This window comes from Panthera leo, chromosome E3 (assembly GCF_018350215.1).
Source record: "Panthera leo isolate Ple1 chromosome E3, P.leo_Ple1_pat1.1, whole genome shotgun sequence".
NCBI classification, from domain to species: domain Eukaryota; kingdom Metazoa; phylum Chordata; class Mammalia; order Carnivora; family Felidae; genus Panthera; species Panthera leo.
The window spans coordinates 27,461,529-27,481,756 of record NC_056694.1 but is presented as its reverse complement, the minus strand read 5'-3'; the positions used below and the strand labels follow the sequence as shown (position 1 = coordinate 27,481,756).

The following is a 20,228-nucleotide window of genomic DNA, read 5'->3' as shown; positions in this document are numbered from 1 at the left end:
GTTTCAAAGCACCGCAGACAAGATGCAAAGCATTCGCCCCTGCGTCCCCGATTTACAAACCAGGGATTTGCTCTGCTATTGTCTTCTCATAGTGCTAAGGCCTGTCCGGGACACCCACTCCCTCTCTCTGCTCACCATGGGTTCAGGGCTGCCGTGTATAAAGCCCTGGGCGAGAGGACAAGGGAGGGAAAGAGTGGAAAGACTGAGTCAGAGAAGGCTGGGGATGAAACTTGAGTCCGTTGGGCTCATCAGTCTAAAATCTCATTGACAGACAGGGAAGCTCGGGCCCTGGGAGGAGTCCTCCTCGCTCAAGGTCACTGGGACAGTCCAGCCGGGATGGGAAGGAACTCCACTTTACAAGGCAAGACCCGTGCCCCCAGAAGCTGAACCCCGCACAGACAGGAAGGTAGGCTTCGGGACGGATGGGAAGAAAGACTGGCGGAAGGCTCAGCGGCCAGACCTGGAAGCTTGCAGCCTTTCAAGGTTGAGACACTGCTCCAGTGGGTGCTCCCTTCCCAACCAAAGCCCTCGCTCGCCAACTGGGTTTGGAGTCTCTTGGCTTGTTTGTCCTTAGGGACCAGAGAAGTGACTCAGTGAAGCACTTAGTAAGTACATCGTTGGCTCTGGAGGGTGGGGTGTGACTCAGGAGCCACTCACAGAAACTCATTCATAGCCTCCTCCCTGCCCCTTCAAGCCAGGGATCCAGGGATCCGCCGCGTGAGACCCTCCCGCGGCTCTGACACTCCTGATCCGTTTCTCACGTCTCCACCTGCCCAGCCGTCTGTGTGCCGGTGGAAGACACCTGGACTGCAAACTCCTGGGCGGGGAGTCCGCTCCGCTCAGCGGCCTCGTGCTTGCTTCCCTCGTGGGAGGCAGGGTCTCAGGACCCCCAGATCTCCCTGACCTCCCCTGGATTCTGAGCGGGCCCACCCTCACCCAAAGCTTCCCCTGCTCTTCTGCCCTCCCCTCCCTCCCTGTGTCGTGGAAACTGTCCCCTTCTCCCCCACCCCGCCGCGACTCTTGCGGTGGAGGGTGTCTGACCTCTCTGCTCGCCCCCACCCCCTTCCTTTCCCTCCTCCTCTTTCCTCCCTCGCTCCGCCCCCAGGCCCCGCCCCCTCGCCACCCCGGCCCGCGTTCCCCCCCACACGCCCCCCCCCCGGGCCCCCGGGCCCCCGGCCCGCCACCACCCCCTCCGCCAGCCGAGGGCTGTGTGGGCGCGGGGGGGGGGGGGGGGAGCCCCACGGGCCAGGCCCCCGCCCGCCCTGCGCGCCCCCTCCCCGAGCGCGCGCGCCCGACGGCCCCCTCCGCGGCCTCCCGCTCCCCGCCTCCCCCCGCCTTCCCCTCCTCCTGGTGACGTCCGGGTCCCTGCCCGTCTGAAAACTCCGCGCCGCGGCGGTGGAGGCGGCGGCGGCGGCGGCGGCGGAGGAGGAGGAGCAGCGGCGAGCCGAGGCGGCGGCGGCGGCGGCGGCGGCGGCCCGAGCGCGAGCCCGAGCGGCAGCCGGCGGCCGCGGGAGCCGCGGGGAGCGCGGGGGCGGCCCGGAGCGCCCGGGGTCCCCGCGCCCCGCTCGCCCGCCGCGCTCCGAAGATGGTGGCGGCGCCGTGCGCCCGGAGGCTGGCCCGGCGCTCGCACTCGGCGCTGCTCGCGGCGCTCACCGTGCTGCTGCTGCAGACGCTGGTCGTGTGGAATTTCAGCAGCCTCGACTCCGGGGCCGGGGAGCGCCGCGGGGGCGCAGCGGCCGGCGGCGCGGAGCAGGCGGCCCCGCGCCGGGAGCGTCGGGACCTGCCCGCCGGGCCGGCCGCAGCCCGAGGCGGCGGCGGCGGAGGAGGAGGACGGGGGCCCCCGGCGCGGGCGCGGGGAGGCGGCCCCGGAGAACCCCGGGCGCAGCAGCCGGCCAGCCGGGGCGCACTGCCCGCGCGGGCGCTGGTAAGATGCCCTTTCGGCTCGCGTCCCGGAGGGAGGGGGGGGTGTGTGTGTGTGAGAGGGAGGCAGCCCCGACCCCACGCCCCCCACGCCCCCCACGCCTCCGCCAGCCCTTGAACCCAGGGCGGCAGACTGGGACTCCCCAAGCCTGCTGGCTCCACGTCCCTTTCCCTGGAAGCCGGGGCGGGGTCCCTGCCGAGGTTCGGGGGCCGTGGGCTGCCCCATCCCGAGTCTGAGGACTCTGCCCCCTTGGGGTCTGGGGAAGTTGTCTCCAGAGGAGGCGCTTCGGGGGTTTTCGGAGCCTGGCCGGGTTCCCGTTCCCCGTCACTCTTGCTGGGCGCCCCGACTTGCACTGTGCATGTGGGTGTTGGTGCCTCGCTCTCTGTCTGAGTGCGTGGATCGTGCCCGGGCTCCTCAGCCGCTGCTCATGGGCGGTGCTCACAGCATCTCTTCGGGTTTTTGCTGAGCTGAGTGCAGAGAACTCAGGTCCCTGCTTGGGGTCTCCTGGTCTTGTCCTGGCCTCAGCTGGGGTCTGGGATCGGTATCCCACAGCCCCAGCCGACTCCCGGAATCAGGATTCAGCCTTGGGCGCCTGGTCTTACTTCTCGGGCTCCCGTCTGCCATCTCTGGCTGTCTGAGACTCGTGTCTCTACCTTCTCCGTCTCTAACCTTGTCCTCTCCCCGGTGCCCTCTCTGACTTTCCTCAGCCTGCTCTCCAGTGATGGGGCATGCCCCCTTCTCCTGGATGATGGTTCTGTTCCCCGTGTCTCCTGTGTAGCCGATTGCCGTCACCACAGCTGTGTGTCTGACCACCTCATCACGACTTCGGCTCTCGTGGGTTTTCTTTGCTTTTCCTTGGGTGTGAACAGTCTGAGCTCTGAAACTGTTTTTTTCTGCAGATCTTCTGGGGCCATCTGGGTGTCTTCCTGTTCTGTACCCCCCGCCCCCTTTCTCCAGGGATGTCTTTCACACCTTCTCTGGGCTGTCTTGCTGAGAGCCCACGGAGCTAGGACACACAGGACAGGAGGTCAGAGTCCCCAGCTCTGGGCCAGGCTGTCACTGTCCTGTGGGTGTGAGTGACTGTCTTAAGGAATAACAACGTGCAGGGTGTCTGTCTGTATCTTCCTCATGCCATCTGCCTACAGGGATTCTCCTAGTCCTTGGGGGACATCAGATGCCAGGGGTTAGTTTTAGGATTCTTAGCCACTGACTGAATACATATCTGTGTCGTTCGTCGCTCTGGGAGCCCTCACTGAAGATTGTCTTCAGGCACAGCGTGATGCTTTTTGATCTGTTAAACTTCTTTGGAATCGGCGGCGACCCTCTTTGCCAGAGCGCGGCTTTTTGTGCCTGTGGGCAGAGCAACCCCAGGACGTGATGTGACGGCATTTCGCTATCTTGTCTGCGTGGGTAGCAGGTAGATGTCTTTCCCTCATTTGTAGAGGTGGGAGACTGGAGTGAGATTCCCGATGGAGAACCAGAACATTCCCAATGTCCTGTGGCCGTTTATTTACAGAGAAGAGTATTCCCAGATGCTGTCTTTGAAACTCCTGGGGTGACTTGGGATATGTTTGGGCAGAAACTCAGTGAGAGGTTCTTTGTGGATTTGGAGCCCTCCCGGAGAGTGGGGTGGAAGAGGGCTCGGGATGTGCACCATTGGCCCGGAATGGGAACGTCTAGGATGAACATGGGGGCATGGGGCTTCCTATAGCCTTTGCATCTGGGGTTCACACAGGCACCAAGAGGTATCTTTGGGTGCAGAGACCACATGTTGAAAAAAGTGGAGAGAAGGAAGGAGGCCTGGATGGCTGATTTCTTCCTGGGTCCTTGACATTTTGAGTACTCTGTCCACACTCCGTGTGTGTGTGTGTGTGTGTGTGTGTGTGTGTGTGTGTGTTTAATGTCCTCCTCTCTTCTCTCTGGGTGTCTACCTGCCGTGGTTAACTGTTACCTCTCCTGGATTTGTATTTTACTTTCTCGGCTTGTCTGTCTCGTCTCTTTCCCCTGCCCCACGTCTACCCCCCTCACCCTGCTAGCTCCTGAAATCACAGCCCAGACACGCTGGATGGAGCCAGGGGTCGGCCCTCCCCTGGCTGTGCCCACCCAGCCCCTGCCCTTCCATGGGGCTCAAGGAGACCAGAAGAGGGCAGGCTGTTCCCAAAGTCCGATGTCGCCTGAGCTTGGGTTGCAGTCTAGGAGAGGACCAAACCTTTTCCAGAGCCCCTAAGGCCCTTGCAACATGTGGTTTCTCTGCAGACCCTGCCAGGGCTGCTGGCGGGATGCTTTGGGGGGTGGATTCAGGAGTGGGACATGAAAAAAAAAATTCCCTGTGATTTTCCAGGTGGCTCACTTAAAGAGCTGGTGAGACGCATGCTTGGGACATGATGCTTCATCTCTGCACTCTGTGGAGGGTGGGGCTCGGGCGGGCTGGGCAGGGGGGGTTCTCGAAGGCAGAGGGAATCTGTCCCTCCGCCCCCCCCCCCCCTTGGTGGCGCTGGTGGGTGTGTCCCAAAGAGTGTCAGGCAAGCATTGCCTCTAGAGCGTTTTCTGAAACAAGACCTTGCTGCTTCCTTGTGCCCATGGCCCCGGAGCTTCCGCACTCGCACCTTCTGTGTCTGGGGAGCTGCGCCCCAGTGGAAGGACATGATTATATTTTTGGTGCATCTTAAGAAGCCAAGAAGAAACACGCTGTTTCTCCAGCAGACAGAGTCAGACACAGCATGAGGATGGCCACAAGATGAGCATATCTAGAAAAGATTTCCAAGCTCCCGTGTCCCCCTCAGCCTCTTCCAAAGCTCTTAAATATTAGCATTATCAGGTGGCTTGCTGCAGAGTTGTGGCCGAGACGCCGATTCCTTTCCTGGGTCTCCAGTAAGCTGTGGATTTGTCTGTCGCCTCAGAATTTATGAAACAGATGGGCTCACTTATCGAGGGAGGAAAAACACTGGGGAGAGTGTCAGAAAGCTCACACTCCAGTTTCTGAATAGACTGGGGAGAAGGGAAAGAGAGCTGTGTGCGTCAATGTCAGGAGAGTTTCTTTTCTTGCCCTTGGCCTCCAGCGAGGCCTCTGGAGGTCCCCACATTTATTGCTTGTGCCCTTAGATAAACTGCTACTCAGTAAGTTTCATTTAAGGAACCGAATTTTTAATTGCCCTCACACACATGCGTGCTTAGGATGGTGTTTCTGTGTCGACTGACCCCTTTGAAATGTTGATTTTTCGGCAGAAATTCCTCATATTCCACATTGCTCAGATAACTCAGGACTTTTTCAGACCTTGGCAATGACTTTGAAAAATTGGTTTGCAGTATCCAGATCACCTCTGCTTTTAACAGCCTGAGAGGTGTGGCTTCTGTTTTTATCCAAATGTTTCGAGACCAGAGAGAACAGAGGATATTTTATTGATGGTTTGGTTTGTTTTTTTTTTTTTTCACACTCTCAATGGGGTTTTATTTTGCTTGAGCAATACATTACACTTTGTATACAGAAATACGCATCATTGAACAATATTTATCTTACTGCAAATGTTGCCATCTGCTTAATCATATACTGGAAAATATTAAATAGAGTAGATAAATAAAAGCAGAAATTATTAGACATGTAGGTGTATGTATGTAATTGTGTATATATGTTTGCTTTCCTTCCAGTCTCCTCACACTTTAGATATTCTCTCTAGTTTATTAGTTTATTAGTTTTTTTTTTTTTGAGAGAGAGAGAAAGAGAGAGAGCACAAGTGGGGGAGGAGTCAGAGAAAGAGGGAGACACAGAATCTAAAGCAGGCTCCAAGCTCTGTGCTGGTAGCACAGAGCCTAACATGGGGCTCAAACGCGCAAACTGTGAGATCATGACCTGAGCCAAAGCTTAACTGACTGAGCCACTCCGGGCGTCCCTAGTTCTTTTTTTTTTAATCTTCTGAAAGTTTGCATGACAAGATACTTGCTCGTCTGCAAATAAGAAGCCAAGGTGTAAGTCCCTGTTTCCTGGGGAATCATCCAACTTTGATCCATAGGATCCTTTCTTTATAGGAAAGGAAATATGGTGTTTTGAATTATAGCAGACACCTGACATCCTCTGTGTGTGTGTGTGTGTGTGTGTGTGTGTGTGTGTTTCCCAGAAAACAAAATATTCTTAAGTATATCTCTGTAGTCAGGGGCTGCCCTCTCACCCAGAGCTATTTATGGTCAGTGGGGCCATAAATCTGCCTGCAGAAAGACGAAAGGTGCACATTGCCAATATAATCGGACGGCAGGCACAAGGTGCACTGTGTAAGGGCTGACCTCCTCTCTGTCTTTTGGTTAATCCTGCCCTAAGACTTGTCACTTAGGAGAACGCTCCCTTCTTTTTCTTTTTCCCTTTGCATTTCCCCATTTCTGTTGACTCTGGTCCCCATCTTTCAGAACCAAGAAGACACTTTGGAGAAAATGAAAAATAAAACATAACCTCAATCCCAACAAACTCCAAGTTCAAAGGAAAAGGCATGGGAGCAGGACAAAAAGTCATAGCACACATGAAAGAGACCTCTGTGAAGTGTCCTTGGGTCTGAGACACCTGGGTTCAAATCTGGCTCTGCTCTTGGCCATCTCCATGACCTTGAGCAAATCATTCTGCTCTGCTCCTCTGAAAAGCTGGGCTGCCTCATAGGGTCATGTGAGGATGAAGTGTATTCATACATGTGAACTGATTGGGGCCTGGCACACGAAAATGCTCAAATGTGAGCTGTTGTTCTTAAAAAGAAAGTCTTAGTATGTTTGAAAATAAGCAATTTTTCGCAATTATTCATTTTCCCATGGAAAGTGGGGTTTGAATGAAATCCAAGGCAGTAGAGTGCGTCCAACACTGCTGTGTGGGCCAGACTTGGAGAAGGATAGAATGTGCTACAGGGAGGAGCACTAATATTTATTGAGTGCCAGCTGTATGCCAAGCATCCTGGAGATGGTTTGCATAAATTATGTTATTAAATGCTCACACACACATGCAAAAAAAAAAAAAAACATGATGGAAGGAGGCATGATTCAATTTACACAAAATTCTTTGCAAATATTACTGTACTGTCTAAGCCAGTCTTCCCAGCTCTGTGGGATAGGACTGTTTCTGTTCCCATTTCACAGATGAGGAAACCGGCTCAGAGAGGTGAAGCACCTTCTCACTAAGAGCCCTGTGCTGGGGAGTCCCAGACCTGGGATCCAAACCCGAGTCCACCTTCTTCCGATGGACCTACAGGTTTCTGAGCACCTTGTGTGTGCGGTTCTTTGAGAAACTCTTCGTGCGGCCAAACTGTTCTTGAAAATCTTGAGACCACTTTTCTCACTTCTCACCGCAGGTTTCCAAAAAATGTGCCGACCCTAGAGGAGGAGGAGGGCTGCAGCTTGCATTGAATCAGACCCCTAAACAATGACACAAATAGGGAATAGGAATAATAATGATAATGACTCTCCAGAAAGCAGTTATAAGGTACCAGGCACTGTTTTAAGCGCTTCTTCTGTATTAACTCATTTATTCCTTCAGCGAATTGTGTTACAGTTGTGACAGTTGTGACAACAGTCATGGTGCTTAATGGAACTAGGCCCTGTTCTGGGTGTTTTACAAACATTAACTCATTTCAACCTCACGGTGCAGAGGAAACTGAGGCACAGGGAGTTTCAGAGACTTTTCCAAGGTTCACAGTTAAAAATGGCAGAGGCAGGATTTAAACCCAGGCATTCTGGGCTCTTAACTCCTCTGTTCCACACCCTCCCTCTTCTAAGCATGTTGAGAAGGTCCCCAACCTTAGAATCACAATGCTTCAAGGAGGCACAGAGGTGGTTGATTCTGTCACAATGCCCAGCCCCAAGCACGGATTTTTATGGTCCTAGAATGGTAGGTTAACACCCTAGAGTGAAACATGCAGCGTCCATACAAGGGTTGAACTTGAACTGCTAAGTTGGCCCAGAGGAAGGAGTTTTGAACTCCGCTCTCTCTAGCCAGGAAAGGAAGGAAGGAGGGTGCAACACAGGGTTCCTTGCCCAGTGGAAATAGCCCTTCATTCATCATCAACGGGCTTCCTGCTTCTGCCCCCGCCCAGTTAAACTGCTCTGTGGTTCTTTCCGGAGGAGCCCATGACTTGCCCCCGAGAGCCTGGGCGAGGCAAGGAGGTATCTCTAAGAACATGCAGGTCGATTGTCTCATGGCACTTCCTTCCGCCAACAACAGAAACTACCCGTTTGCCCGCAGATAGTCATCAGGTTGTGCCCCTCTGATACTTGTGGTTAATGTTGCCTCCTCCCCCTACTGGAAGCCAGAGATGTTGAGAAGAGGGAGATAGGGAGGGTGGATGGGTGTCACCTTGACCCGCTCGACACTGGAGTGAGCAGGGAGACTGGTATTATTAGCATCAGGGCCTATGAGCCCAGACAGCCAGCCAGTTGGGGAAGGAGGGCAACTAAGGGCATTTCCAAAGTCTCTTTGGGAGGAAGATCTCCCCTTTCTGGACCCTCTTTGGGCAGTGAAATGGGTTTGTTCTGTCTCTGGCCCGGTTTGTCGCAGCCAGATGACTGCTGGCTTATCTGGGTATCTAATCCAGGCTAATGAGTCTGTGGATTCTAATGACGAGCGTTTCTCCTCCCAGGGAATCCTTTGCTGTAATCCTTGGCCAGGAGAAACACTGGTTAAGCCCAAAGGAGTCAAGCTGATGGGGTGGAGAGGTTGATGCAGGGGTCCTTTCCCCAAGGGGCGTGGCCACTGTAACTGTGATCATAACAGTGAGGAAGGTGAGCAGGATCTCTCTTCGTTGAAAGTTTACCTTACACCAGACCCTGTACAAGTACGAGGAAGACGTGATCTCATGAATTCCTACAAGGTGCCACAGCTCAGTCTCCTCTGTTTTACTGATTACAAATAATAACAACTAAGGCAAGAAGTTGGATGGAAGTTGAACAGCTAAGAAGTGGCCAGTTATAGGAATTGAAGGTTGGTGGTGACTTCACATACTGTGTTCTTAATCTCTGTCCCCAGTTGAGTAAGTCCCTTGTCCCTCCCTCTCTCCTCTCACATCTGTTGATTCACAAGTGCACCTGTGCTTACATCCATCTGTGCATGCATTCATCCATCCATCCATCCATCCATCCATGCATTTATGCATCCATCTATCCATCCATCCATCTATCCATCCATCCATCCATCCATCCATCCATCCATCTATGCATTTATGCATCCATCTGTCCTCCATCTATCCATCCGTCCATCCATCCTCCACTCCAACAGTGAGAGCATGGCAGGCACTCTGCCCAGCACTGCCACGACCTTTATGAACAGGACAGATGTACTCCCTGCCCTTGGGAGGATCACTGCAGTGAGCTTCCATCAGGTGAAGGGTAGCGCCATTGCCGATACTCAGGCTATCAACAGAGAGGTTCCTTTCGAATCCTAGCCTAATTCACTGCTGGTTTCACTTCCCCAGAGTGGCCTCTTGCACACAAGAAGAAGGTTTCGTCTGGACAGGTTGGGGGTCAGGAATGGTGTGATTCAGGGGCCTGGAAGCCCTCAAGTCTCCCACCAATGCCCCAAACTGCCTAGCATGAGGTCTGGACTGCTCCACTCATGGGGCTCAAGCTCTTCATATTGCTTAATAAGGAGCCTGGAGATTAGCAGTGAGCTGCCTGAAGGTTGCAAGGGGAGCAGGTGGTCAGAGGCTGTGGGGCCTGGGAGGCGTGTCCTGTGATGTTTGCGGGCCAGAGGGAGTGCTCTGACATTTGGAGTTCATAGCATCTGAACTCCGCCATTCATATCTGTGGGACTCAGATGTGTTACTTCAGCTCTCAGGGGCCCAATTTTCTCATGTGCAATGCACGAACCATGAAGGCACCTACCTGGGAGGGCCTGGTGATGAGGCACAACTCTGGCCCGTGATCAGTGCTCCCGTTTTCATTCCTGATTCGTACCCTTTGGGTAGGTTTTGTTTGGCCACACAGTATATTAAAATAAAAAGGCACTGAAGTTTGAGGATTAAGATATGCTATAAAATGATACGGATTATTGGAATTCCTTTAAAAAGTCACAAGATCTGGCAGTGCGGGGCCCACATTCTTGCTTGTTTTTCAACTGGCCGGGCTGTGGAGGGACTGTTTCTGAGACCCTCCAGATTCCTGAGACCACTCCCCCCCCTGCCCCAAGATCTTTTCTTTCCCCTCTTGTATCTGACTGGCCCCTTTAGGCTGCTGAATTTGCAACCTCTCTCTGGAAGATGTCCCTGTTAAAAATAAGTGCCTGTGGTCACCTGTCAATTATCCCCATGCGGTTTATTCACAGCACTTACTTACCTGACTGCTTTTGCTTGCCTTGGGCATGATGGAAGTTCTCTTCCCTTTCTTGCAGTGGGTGAATACTCAGAAGATGCAAATTCTTACAAGGATTAGGCCATTGTGAAGGCAGCAGTCCTCAACATTCTACAAGTCTGGTAAACCAGCACGCGGAGAACGTGCCGTTTTGAATGGCCTGCCTTCCCCGCACAGCCTCGCCCCACAATAGCATGTATCGGGGTGTTGAGGGTTTCCTGAGAGCTGGGCACGGCAGGTGGAAGAGTGGAACGTTCTACTGGAGCACCTTGGCTTGGATTCCAGCACTGTCAGGGACCAACTGTTACTTCTGTCTTTTTTTGTGTGCCTTTTTGGCTCTTCTGTCAGATGATTAAGCCCACTGCCCACCCTGGGTCGAGAGGACCTAATTCGATGAATAGATGAGAATGTGCTTGGTAATCCCTAGGGAACCAGGAACCAGTGAATGAGGGAAATCACTAGAGACTTCCCACCCACCCATCAGTGTGCACGTTAATTCACCAGGTCACTTGAGCTGCCGTGTGCAGGGCACTGTGCAGAGCACGTGGGGAAGACAGACGGGCCTCCACCCTTCATGGACTTGATGGTCGTGGGGCAGGGTGACCCCTAGATAAACAGAAACCAGAAAAAATTTAAAAATCAAATTGTTACAGGGACACCTGGGTGGCTCAGTTGATTAAGCGTCCGACTTTGGCTCTGATCTGTTCTGATCATGACTTTTGTCATGATCTCACAGTTCCCGAGTTCAGGGCCCCGCGTCGGGCTCTGTGCCGACAGCAGCCTGAAGCCTGCTTCAGATTCTGTGTCTGCTTCTCTCTCTGCCTCTTCCCTGCTTGCGTCCTGTCTCTCTCTCTCTCAAAAAAAAAAAAAAAAAAAAAAAAAAAAAAATTACCAATTTTTTTAAATAAAAAAAAAAATCAAATTGTTACAGGCGTACCAATGGAAGCAGTTGGGGAACTGAGAGAAAACAGGAGGCAGCCGGTGAGGATTTTTGGAGGGTGAGGTGGATTAATTTTATTTAGTTTTGGTTGACGGACACCTTTTGCCAGAGTAGCTCCAGACTGGTCCCAGGAATCCCAAGTGTGGTTTGCACCCCAGTTCTGATCTGCCAGTGATTAAAGCAGCTTTGTCTTTTTTTTAATATTTGTTTTAAGTTTATTTGTTTATTTTGAGAGAGACAGAGAGACAGAATCCCAAGCAGGCTATGTAGGGTCAGTGGAGAGCCCGATGTGGGATCATGACCTGAGCCCAAATCAGGAGTGGGATGCTTCACTGACTGAGCCACCCCCCTGCCCCTTAAAGCAGCTTTTAATAGAGTTTCTGTCCATATCTCTGCAAAATTTATTCAGTTCTGAAATTTGAGGTATATTCTTTTAAGTGTTTTTTTTTTAACTGAAATGTACTGCATAAACAAAAGTGCACATTATTCTAAATGCACACCTCAGTGGGTTTTCACAAACTGAACACACCCGAGTAACCCACACATCAGACCATCCACCACAGCCCCCATGCACACCGCCCCTGCTGCTTGGGTGAATGTTTTTAAAACTTGTAATGCTGTTTGTTTCTTTAAACGTGTATTAGGGAAAACATACAAATATAACCATTCAATCAAAATGACAGCTTCAGGGCTCTTACTGCTTAGCATGTGAGTAAAGCAGCGTTTAAGTACAAAAGGTTGGTCACCACGATGAAAATGCGTAAGCGAGAGCACCAAGCCTTAATTGTATCCTAATGATGGCATCCATTTTGGTGGTTAATGACAAGGAAGTGCCCGAATGACCAAACTTTGGTAAATGTCAGGTTAACCCGCGTGAAGACACTTTGTTCCTTTGGTAAACAGCAGTGCCATTTTGTTCTGACGTTTGAGTGGAGGGGATTTAAGTCACACATTAGGAACTGTGCACTGGGTCTGAGCGGAATCTCCCTGATGTTCTCATTTGCTGCCTGTGTCGCTCCTGCAGGAATGGGGCTCCTCCGGCCCGTCTTGGGGACTTGGGTCTGGGTTCTTCATCTGCAGCTCTTAGATTCACGCTGCACGCTGGCCTCGCGTTGACTGTGTATGTCAGCCCCCCATGTGTTGTCACACATGGACTTAACCATGATGAATGCGTTCCCAGATGGGCCTGTAATGACTCCGTTAACTTAACCCCGAATCAAGACTCTCCTGTCCAGAACCAGGGTAGCAGAAACCCAGTACAGCCTGAGTAGCAATTCAGAAGGGCAGCAGAGACAGCTAATCAGTTCATAATGAGCAAGGAGACAAGCAATGAAAAGAGAGCCCAAGGACGGCATGATAGTTTCACAAAGTCTCAGCACTCAACCAGGCTCATGTTAATAAAATAAACAAATGTTTTTGGTCACGGAGAGCTAATGTGTACATTATTTAAGGATAATATTAAAACCAGATTAGATGGGTCAAGTAACACAGTGGTTCCCTCATTAAGCATCTTCTCTTTGGAGATGTGGGAAAGTTGCTCTCTTTCTGTTTTTCTTCTTTCCTTGTGAAATGGGGCTTTATTAATTAGAGATGTAATGGGAAATCTTTTTTTCTTTTCCCCCAGACTAGTGGCTGTTTTCTGTTTATTTTTTAATGTAGGACCATGCTTTGCAGATGTTCTCTTTGAAATAAAAGCCTATTCATTGTCTCTCTTTCTCTCTCTCTTTTATCCCCAGCTCCGAAGGGGCAGCCGTTGTAAAAGACACAAACAGAGAACCCCATTTACTTGTCATCAGGCGGTTACAGAAGATTCCATCCCTGATGTAAAATACTCTCATTACCTGCTTTTTTTCCCCCCTGTAGCCCCATTGAGGGATAGTGTTTGAATTGTTGCATCTGATTCTCTCTTGTTTAGAAGACGAGGTGATGACAGTGAACGGGTTAGAGAAGGTAACGCGGAGGTGGGGCGCATTCACGGAAAACGGCCGGGTTTGCAACTGGGCCTGGCCTGGATTCACTCTTCTGAGGTCAAGAGGCTGACTGCTGTTTTGACTCTCTTTTAGGGTAAAAAAAATAAAAAATAAAAAAAACAAATCACGTGGAGCAAACAAACCCTCTGTTGGAAGGACAGCAGGCGGTATGAACCCCCAACAAGAGTGGACACTTTCTAGAAAATCCCTTTGGGCCACAGATGGAATAAAGGCAGCACTGAATTCTCTTTCTCCTTCTTCTTCTTCTTTTCATTGAAAAATCTTAAATCACTGGCCAACATTTAAGAATCAGGGATTTCAAGCAAACATCGAATTTGGGGTTCCTGTTTAAAAATGTGAAGTTCTGGCCTTCCTTCCCATAGAAGTATACATTTGAGGAAAGGGAGATAGGGCTGCCCCTCCCTACTTAGGGCCCCACTCTCCAGTTTGCCCGTCTCCAACCTGCCCGTCTGCTTTGCTTAATTGTGGTACCTGGAAGACTGCAGTTAGGATTTGAGTGTACGGCTGTCAGAATCACGCTGAAGAGGAGGAAGAGGCCAGTGAGGGTCATTGCTCTGGTAGATTAAACGCTCGCTGGGTTCCTGACGCCGTGCTACACGGCATCTCCTGGGCGATCTCCCCGAATCCTTACAACCACTTTATGACGCTGTCGCCATTCACAGATGAGGAAACTGAGGCATGGAGAGGATGAAGAATTGCCCAAAGTTGCAGAGCAGTACCCTTGGCGTTTGAACCCAGGCAGTGTGATCAGGGAGCCTGTGCATCAGATGCCGTGCGTGTGATGCACAATGTTTTAACAGAGCAGCTCTGGTTAGGAATTCTTCAGAACAGCTCTGCGGGAGGGTTGGCACTGTTTGTTTGCCCATTGCATGGATAGAAATACCAAGGCCCAGCAGCGAGTGGGTCACCCAGCATCAGACTGTGAGGGAAAGTGCAGAACATGCCCCTCTAAAGCAAGGACAGGCATGGAAACGACTTGGACCTGGGCACTGGGGAGGTTGGCGTCTGGCCGTGGTAGGAAGTACTGTCACCAAAGCTCCCGTCATCCTGGCACACAGAACAGGGCAGGGGGGACGGCCTGTACCCTCTGCCTATCGACTCAGAGCAGAGAGGCAGCATCTGGGGGTAATATTTTGATAAGTTGCTGATTTGTATTAAAATAATAATTACAGCAATCATTACAAGCATGGGTTTCAGGGAGACTCGGCTTCTGGCTGCGAGAAAAAATAATTAACTGCATATTCTCTCAGTCACACGGAAGCCAGGCTTGGCCTTTCTCCTTTGTGTGGGTCCAGCACAGGTTTCGGTGTGGGGCCGAAGGCCACACGTTTTGCCAGGTGCTGTCTCTGGTAACGCGGGTGGTGGCAGATTGCCATGCGAGGAGGAACAGACATTCGGCGAACACCATCCTTCCCTACAAACACCAGGGGAAGCAGCCTGCCTGGAATCTGATGGTAGCACCTTCCCTTAAATCAGGAAGCGCACCTCACCCTAGAAGGAAGTAGGGTAACAGCTGGAGGAACGGGGATTCGAATCTACCCCGTATTAAGCACTCCAGCACCGACTGGCACCTGACTCTAGCACAGGATTCGTAGCTGATTTCATTGGATGGCTGGATTCTCTTTACGCTTCTGTTTTCGAAGCGGATCAAATGGGCTTGCCTTGATTTTAACAACTTTGCTAAGTTTCTCTTGAAATAGAACACACCTAGTGAAAAGACACAAATCATAAACCAGCTCCACCAGTGGCCATGCTCGAGTAATCGGGACCCGGATCCAGAGCAGAGAGCGTGACAGCTCACCGCCCTTCCGCGCCCCTCGAAGAAATCCTTTTCCTTCCTGCTTCCAGTACCTGCGTCTCCAGGGGGAAACCTTGATCGTGATCTGACCCCGTAGGTTACTCCTGCATCTTTGTAGAAACAGAATCATGCTGTCTGTTCAATTCTGTGCCTGGTTTGTTTTGCTTAGCATTATGTGAGATGAGAGTGTGTGAGATTCTCTCAGAACATGGCAGACTGCAGCCCCCCGAGCCAGGTCCGGGTTGTCTGTTTTTTCACACAGCCTGTGGGCTAAGAATGCATTTCACGTTTGTGAGTGGTTGGGGGAAAAAAAAAATCAAAAATAGAATAACATCTTGGGACATGTGAAAAGTATGTGAAATCTAAATTTCAGGGTGCATACTATTGGAACACAGCCACATCCAATTCATTTACATCCTGGCTGTGGCGGATTTGCCCTGTGATGGCAGAGTTGAGTAGTCTGGACCCAGACCACATGGCCCACAAAGCCCAAGGTCTTTACTGTCTGGCCATCTACAAAACCTTTTGCTGACCCGTTTCCTGTACTTGTAACTGCTCGTTCACGTTGTTGTATGGCATGTCATTGTGGACTATAACACAGTTTACATATCCATTCTGTGTATGGGCCTTTGGGAAGTTCCCAGTTTCGGGCAGAGTGCTGCTGTGAGCATTTTCATGCAGGTGTTTTCCAAAAAAAAAAAAAAAATTTTATATATATATATATATATATATATATATATATATGTATATGTTATGTAAACATTTATGTTAGGTATATACCTAGGAGAGGAGTTGGTTTAAGCATCGCTTTTGTTTTTCATGGCTTGCTTTTCACAAGTGTATTTTAATTCGAGAGTCTTGGTTTTCCTGCTCAGTGATAACTTCTGTGTGTTGAGACTCCAGAACAAGGCTTACTTTCCAGCAGAGTAATTAGGCTTGCAAAATGGAGGGTCCGTAGAACCACCATTCTTTAATGGACTGCCGTCCTTCCAGCTCAGTACCTTCAAGGATGTTGGGAACATGCCTGACATTAACTGCTTTAGCCGTTTTTGGGAATGGTGCCACCATTTAATTTCTTCTGCTGAAGCCGCGTCGTCCAAATGACTCTTATCTTTATGCGGCAAAACAGGTCTGGCAGAATTAGGCAAGTTTTTCCGATGTCACTTTCTGCTCTGATTGACTTCTGTTTATCTCTTGTTGCTCTGCTTTCCTTGCTGGGAAGCAGAGGAATACGGCTCGATGTCCCCAATCAGATCTCAAGCCCAGGGTAGCATGTGTCATTTCTCATTGAAACACTGTGCTGAAATGTGCCTTCGGGGACTGCCGACGTTGTGCGTGGCCTCAGCCTTGGAGCTAAGACCCCTCACCCCCACCCCCGAGGAGCTGCCTTGTCAGTGTCGTGGAGCAGGCGTGGGTCCTGTGTCTGTTCCTGCCCGCTCGCCCTCTTCCGCATGACGCCCCACTTTTTCTGGCAGAGACACTCCCAGGGTGGGGAGGACAACGTCAGGATTCCCCGGGATCCACCCGTCTCTCAGGGTTCCTCGGCACTGCCTGAAAAATGACTTAATATTCTTTCTGGGGCTTGTCGCAAGAGCTGCGTCAGCTTCCTTTTCTAGCCAGCCCACTTTTCCCAGGCGTAAAGTCCTGCTCGCCTATAGGAGCCTGGCTGCTGGCTGTGCCCTGGTACAATGAACCCACTTTAGGAAGCTCGCCAGAGACCTGCTGCTGTGTTAGTACTCCTTTGAGAAGAAAGTTGGATTCAGTGGTGAAGGGGTTAGTGGAATTGACAGATGGTCTCAGCTATCATTTACTGGTATACCTGACTCCGTCTCTGGCAGCCTCAGTTTTAGTCTTTAAAATGAGGCTACAGGGGCACCTGGGTGGCTCAGTTGGTTGAGTGTCCGACTTTGGCTCAGGTCATGATTTCTCGGTCTGTGAGTTCGAGCCCCGCGTCGGGCTCTGTGCTGACAGCTCGGAGCCTGGAGGCTGCTTCGGATGCTGTGTCTCCCTCTCTCTGACCCTCCCCCGCTCATGCTCTTTCTCTCTCTGTCGAAAATAAATAAACATTAAAAAAAATTAAGTTAGCTTGTCATTTAAAAAATTAAAATAAAATAAAATAAAATAAAATAAAATAAAATAAAATAAAATAAAATAAAGTAACATGGGGCTACACAACATCAGTGCCATTGTGGGTGTGATTCCTGAGTGTGGGATTCCTAGATCAGACACCCTTAATCCTTAAGTATAGTTCTGGGCCCCCCACCAAGTTAATGATTTGTTTACCTCTTTTATAAAGGTGTGTGTGTGTGTGTGTGTGTGTGTGTGTGTGTCTGTCTGTCTGTCTGTCTGAAGCTATGTTTATTCTAGGGGATGGCCTTTTCTTTTTATTTATTTTTAAGTTTTTATTTATTATGAGAGAGAGAACAGGGGAGGGGCAGAGAAAGATGGAGAGAGAGAGAATCCCAAGCAGGCTCCATACTGTCCGCACAGAGCCCCATGTGGGGCTCGATCTCACTAACCGTGAGATCATGACGTGAGCTGAAATCAAGAGTTGAACGCTTAACCTACTGAGCCACCCAGGCACCCCAGCCTTTTCTTTTTAAAGGCTATTGTCTAGATGTGTTAAGATACTGTAATTAAAATTTGAAATTCATTTGTCTTGAGAAATCTAGTAGATTTCAAAAGTAGAAATCTGTCAGGCCACACTCATAAAACAATAAGATACATTTATTTTATTTAAAAATTTTTTTTAACATTTATTCATTTTTGAGAGACAGAGTGCGAGCAGGGGAGGGGCAGAGAGAGAGGGAGATACAGAATGTGAAGCAGGCTCCGGGCTTCGAGCTGTCAGCACAGAGCCCGACGTGGGGCTCGAACTCACGGACCGCGAGATCATGACCTGAGCTGAAGTCGGATGCTCAAGAGAGTGAGCCACCCAGGCGCCCCTAATAAGATACATTTAAAACTAGCCTCTCAGAGGCAGTCACTTAGAAATTCAAACAAAGAGGGGCGCCTGAGTGGCTCAGTCAGTTGGGCATCTGACTTCTGCTCAGGTCATGATCTCACAGTTTGTGAGTTCGAGCCCCGTGTCTGGCTCTGTGCTGACACCTTGGAGCCTGGAGCCTGCTTCAGATTTTGTGTCTTCTTCTCTGTCTCTGCCCCTTTGCCACTCTCTCTCTGTTTCTCTCTCTCTCAAAAATAAACATTAAAAAAAAAAAAAGAAGAAAGAAAGAAACCTCTTCTAAATAACTGTCAAATCAGAGAAGAAACCAACCTGGAATTTTTGATCATGGGGTGATTAATGCAAATAAGAACACCTCATTTCAAAACCCATGGGATGAGGCTAGCCCTGGGCCCAGAGGAAAATTTATAGCCTATTTCAAAGGCACTTTAGTTTTTGACGTGAAATGTGAAAGATTAAAATGATTAGCACACGAGTCCACTTTTTATTTTAGTTTATTTTTTTAATCATGGAGAATAAACAGAAAGTAGGAAAGGGCCATAAATGAAAATAAAAACAGCAATTCATGAAACAGCATGCAAGTATACAGGCATTGCACTGAGATCCCCTCAGGACTCTGAAGCACAGAGTGTTGGTCTGGTTCCTCCCGGAACCTCCCGGAACCTGGTTCCTCCTCTGCAGTTGTGGAGTCTGTGAATAGGCTGCGGGTTCCTTGTTCCTAAGTGGGTGGTCAGTGCTTGTGTTGAGGCTGTTGGACGAAGGAAGCAGTGAGGAACAAGGGGAGCCCGTGCAGTTCGAAGTTACCTGGGCCAGTGGGTGCGATGTTGTCTCGGAACCTGCCCACATCGAGGCAGAGCAAACCTTGTGTCCTTTTTCTCCTACTGGCCTCCTTCCTCCTGAATAAGGAGGCTGGCTGGGCCTGCCTGGGTCTTGTAAACGCCAGCGTTCTCCTTGTCCTGGTGTTCACTACCTGCCAGGGTTGGGTGGGGATTGGAGAGTGGTCCCTGGGCAGATGGGTAAGAGGCATCTTTCCCATTAAGCACAGAGCTGGCTCCGTGCAGCAGAAAGGGGATGCTGTCCTGGTGAGCAGGGGGTTGACTTCGGTATATTCCCAGCAACATCCATTGGCGATCTCCCAGGTATCGTGTTCTAAAACTTTTACACGAGTACATGGCTGTATAGATTTGCCCCGGGCGTTCACCCGTGCTGTTTCATTCAGCAGATGTCACCGAGGGCCTGTTGTGTGCCAGACACTATGCTAGAAGCACTGAATAAAACAGGGGCCCTGCCTGCCAGTAGCTCATGTCCCGGTGGAGGGGACCGATCAGTAAAGGAAGGGGTCACCTGGACAGGCTTTTCCGAGGAGGTGACATTTACGAAGAAACAAATAGAAGGTGGTCACACGTAGCTCAGAGGAAGGGAGGGGGGACAGAATATGACCTTCGTGAGCAAGGGCATACACGTCATCTGGGGACGGACAAAGCCAGGGGCTGCAGGAAACTCCTGGCCACTATAAAGTGGTCTCTGACCGGTGCTCCCCGCAGCTCTGTTAGTGGACTCATCCTCCCTGTTGCCCTAAAACCTAAAAACATCAACTGGTTTAGACATTATGTGATTTGGAGGTGGAACCCAGCAGATGAAAAAAGTTGACTGTCAATTGTACAAAACCATTCTGGCTCCAGTGATCCTTCCAGAGCTTTTCTGCCGTGACTGCCACTCTCTGTCCAACAGAAACACTCCTGCCTTTGCAGGGGCTTTTCCGATCGCCGTCTGCCCCTTCAGAACGACGTCCCTTTTCTCTCCCTCCACCTCCACATCAGAACTCCCCTGTCCTGTGCTGCATTCTTCTTTTTTTTTTTTTTTAATGAAATTTATTGTCAAATTGGTTTCCATACAACACCCAGTGCTCATCCCAACAGGTGCTCTCCTCAGTGCCCATCACCCACTTTCCCCTCCCTCCCACCCCCATCAACCCTCAGTTCTCAGTTTTTTTAAGAGTTTCTTATGGTTTGCCTCCTTCCCTGTCTGTAACTTTTTTTCCCCCTTCCCCTCCCCCATGGTCTTCTGTAAAGTTTCTCAGGATCCACATATGAGTGAAAACATATGGTATCTGTCTTTCTCTGCCTGACTTATTCCACTTAGCATAATACCCTCCAGTTCCATCCACGTTGCTACAAAGGGCCATATTTCGTTCTTTCTCATTGCCATGTAGTACTCCATTGTATATATAAACCACGTCTTCTTTATCCATTTGTCAGTTGATGGACATTTAGGCTCTTTCCGTAATTTGGCTGTTGTTGAAAGTGCTG

The 20,228-nt window shown here is 50.5% G+C and overlaps 1 protein-coding gene across 1 annotated transcript in view; it reads left to right on the top strand.

The window, feature by feature from the left end:
• The first annotated feature begins 1,570 nt into the window (after window positions 1–1,570).
• XYLT1 (xylosyltransferase 1) overlaps window positions 1,571–20,228 on the top strand; it is a 311,203-nt gene continuing 292,545 nt past the window's right edge. The window contains exon 1 of the mRNA XM_042922618.1: window positions 1,571–1,924. Within this exon, the coding sequence (XP_042778552.1) occupies window positions 1,586–1,924 (339 nt within the window). The 5' untranslated portion in view covers window positions 1,571–1,585. The remainder of the gene's footprint in view (window positions 1,925–20,228) is intronic.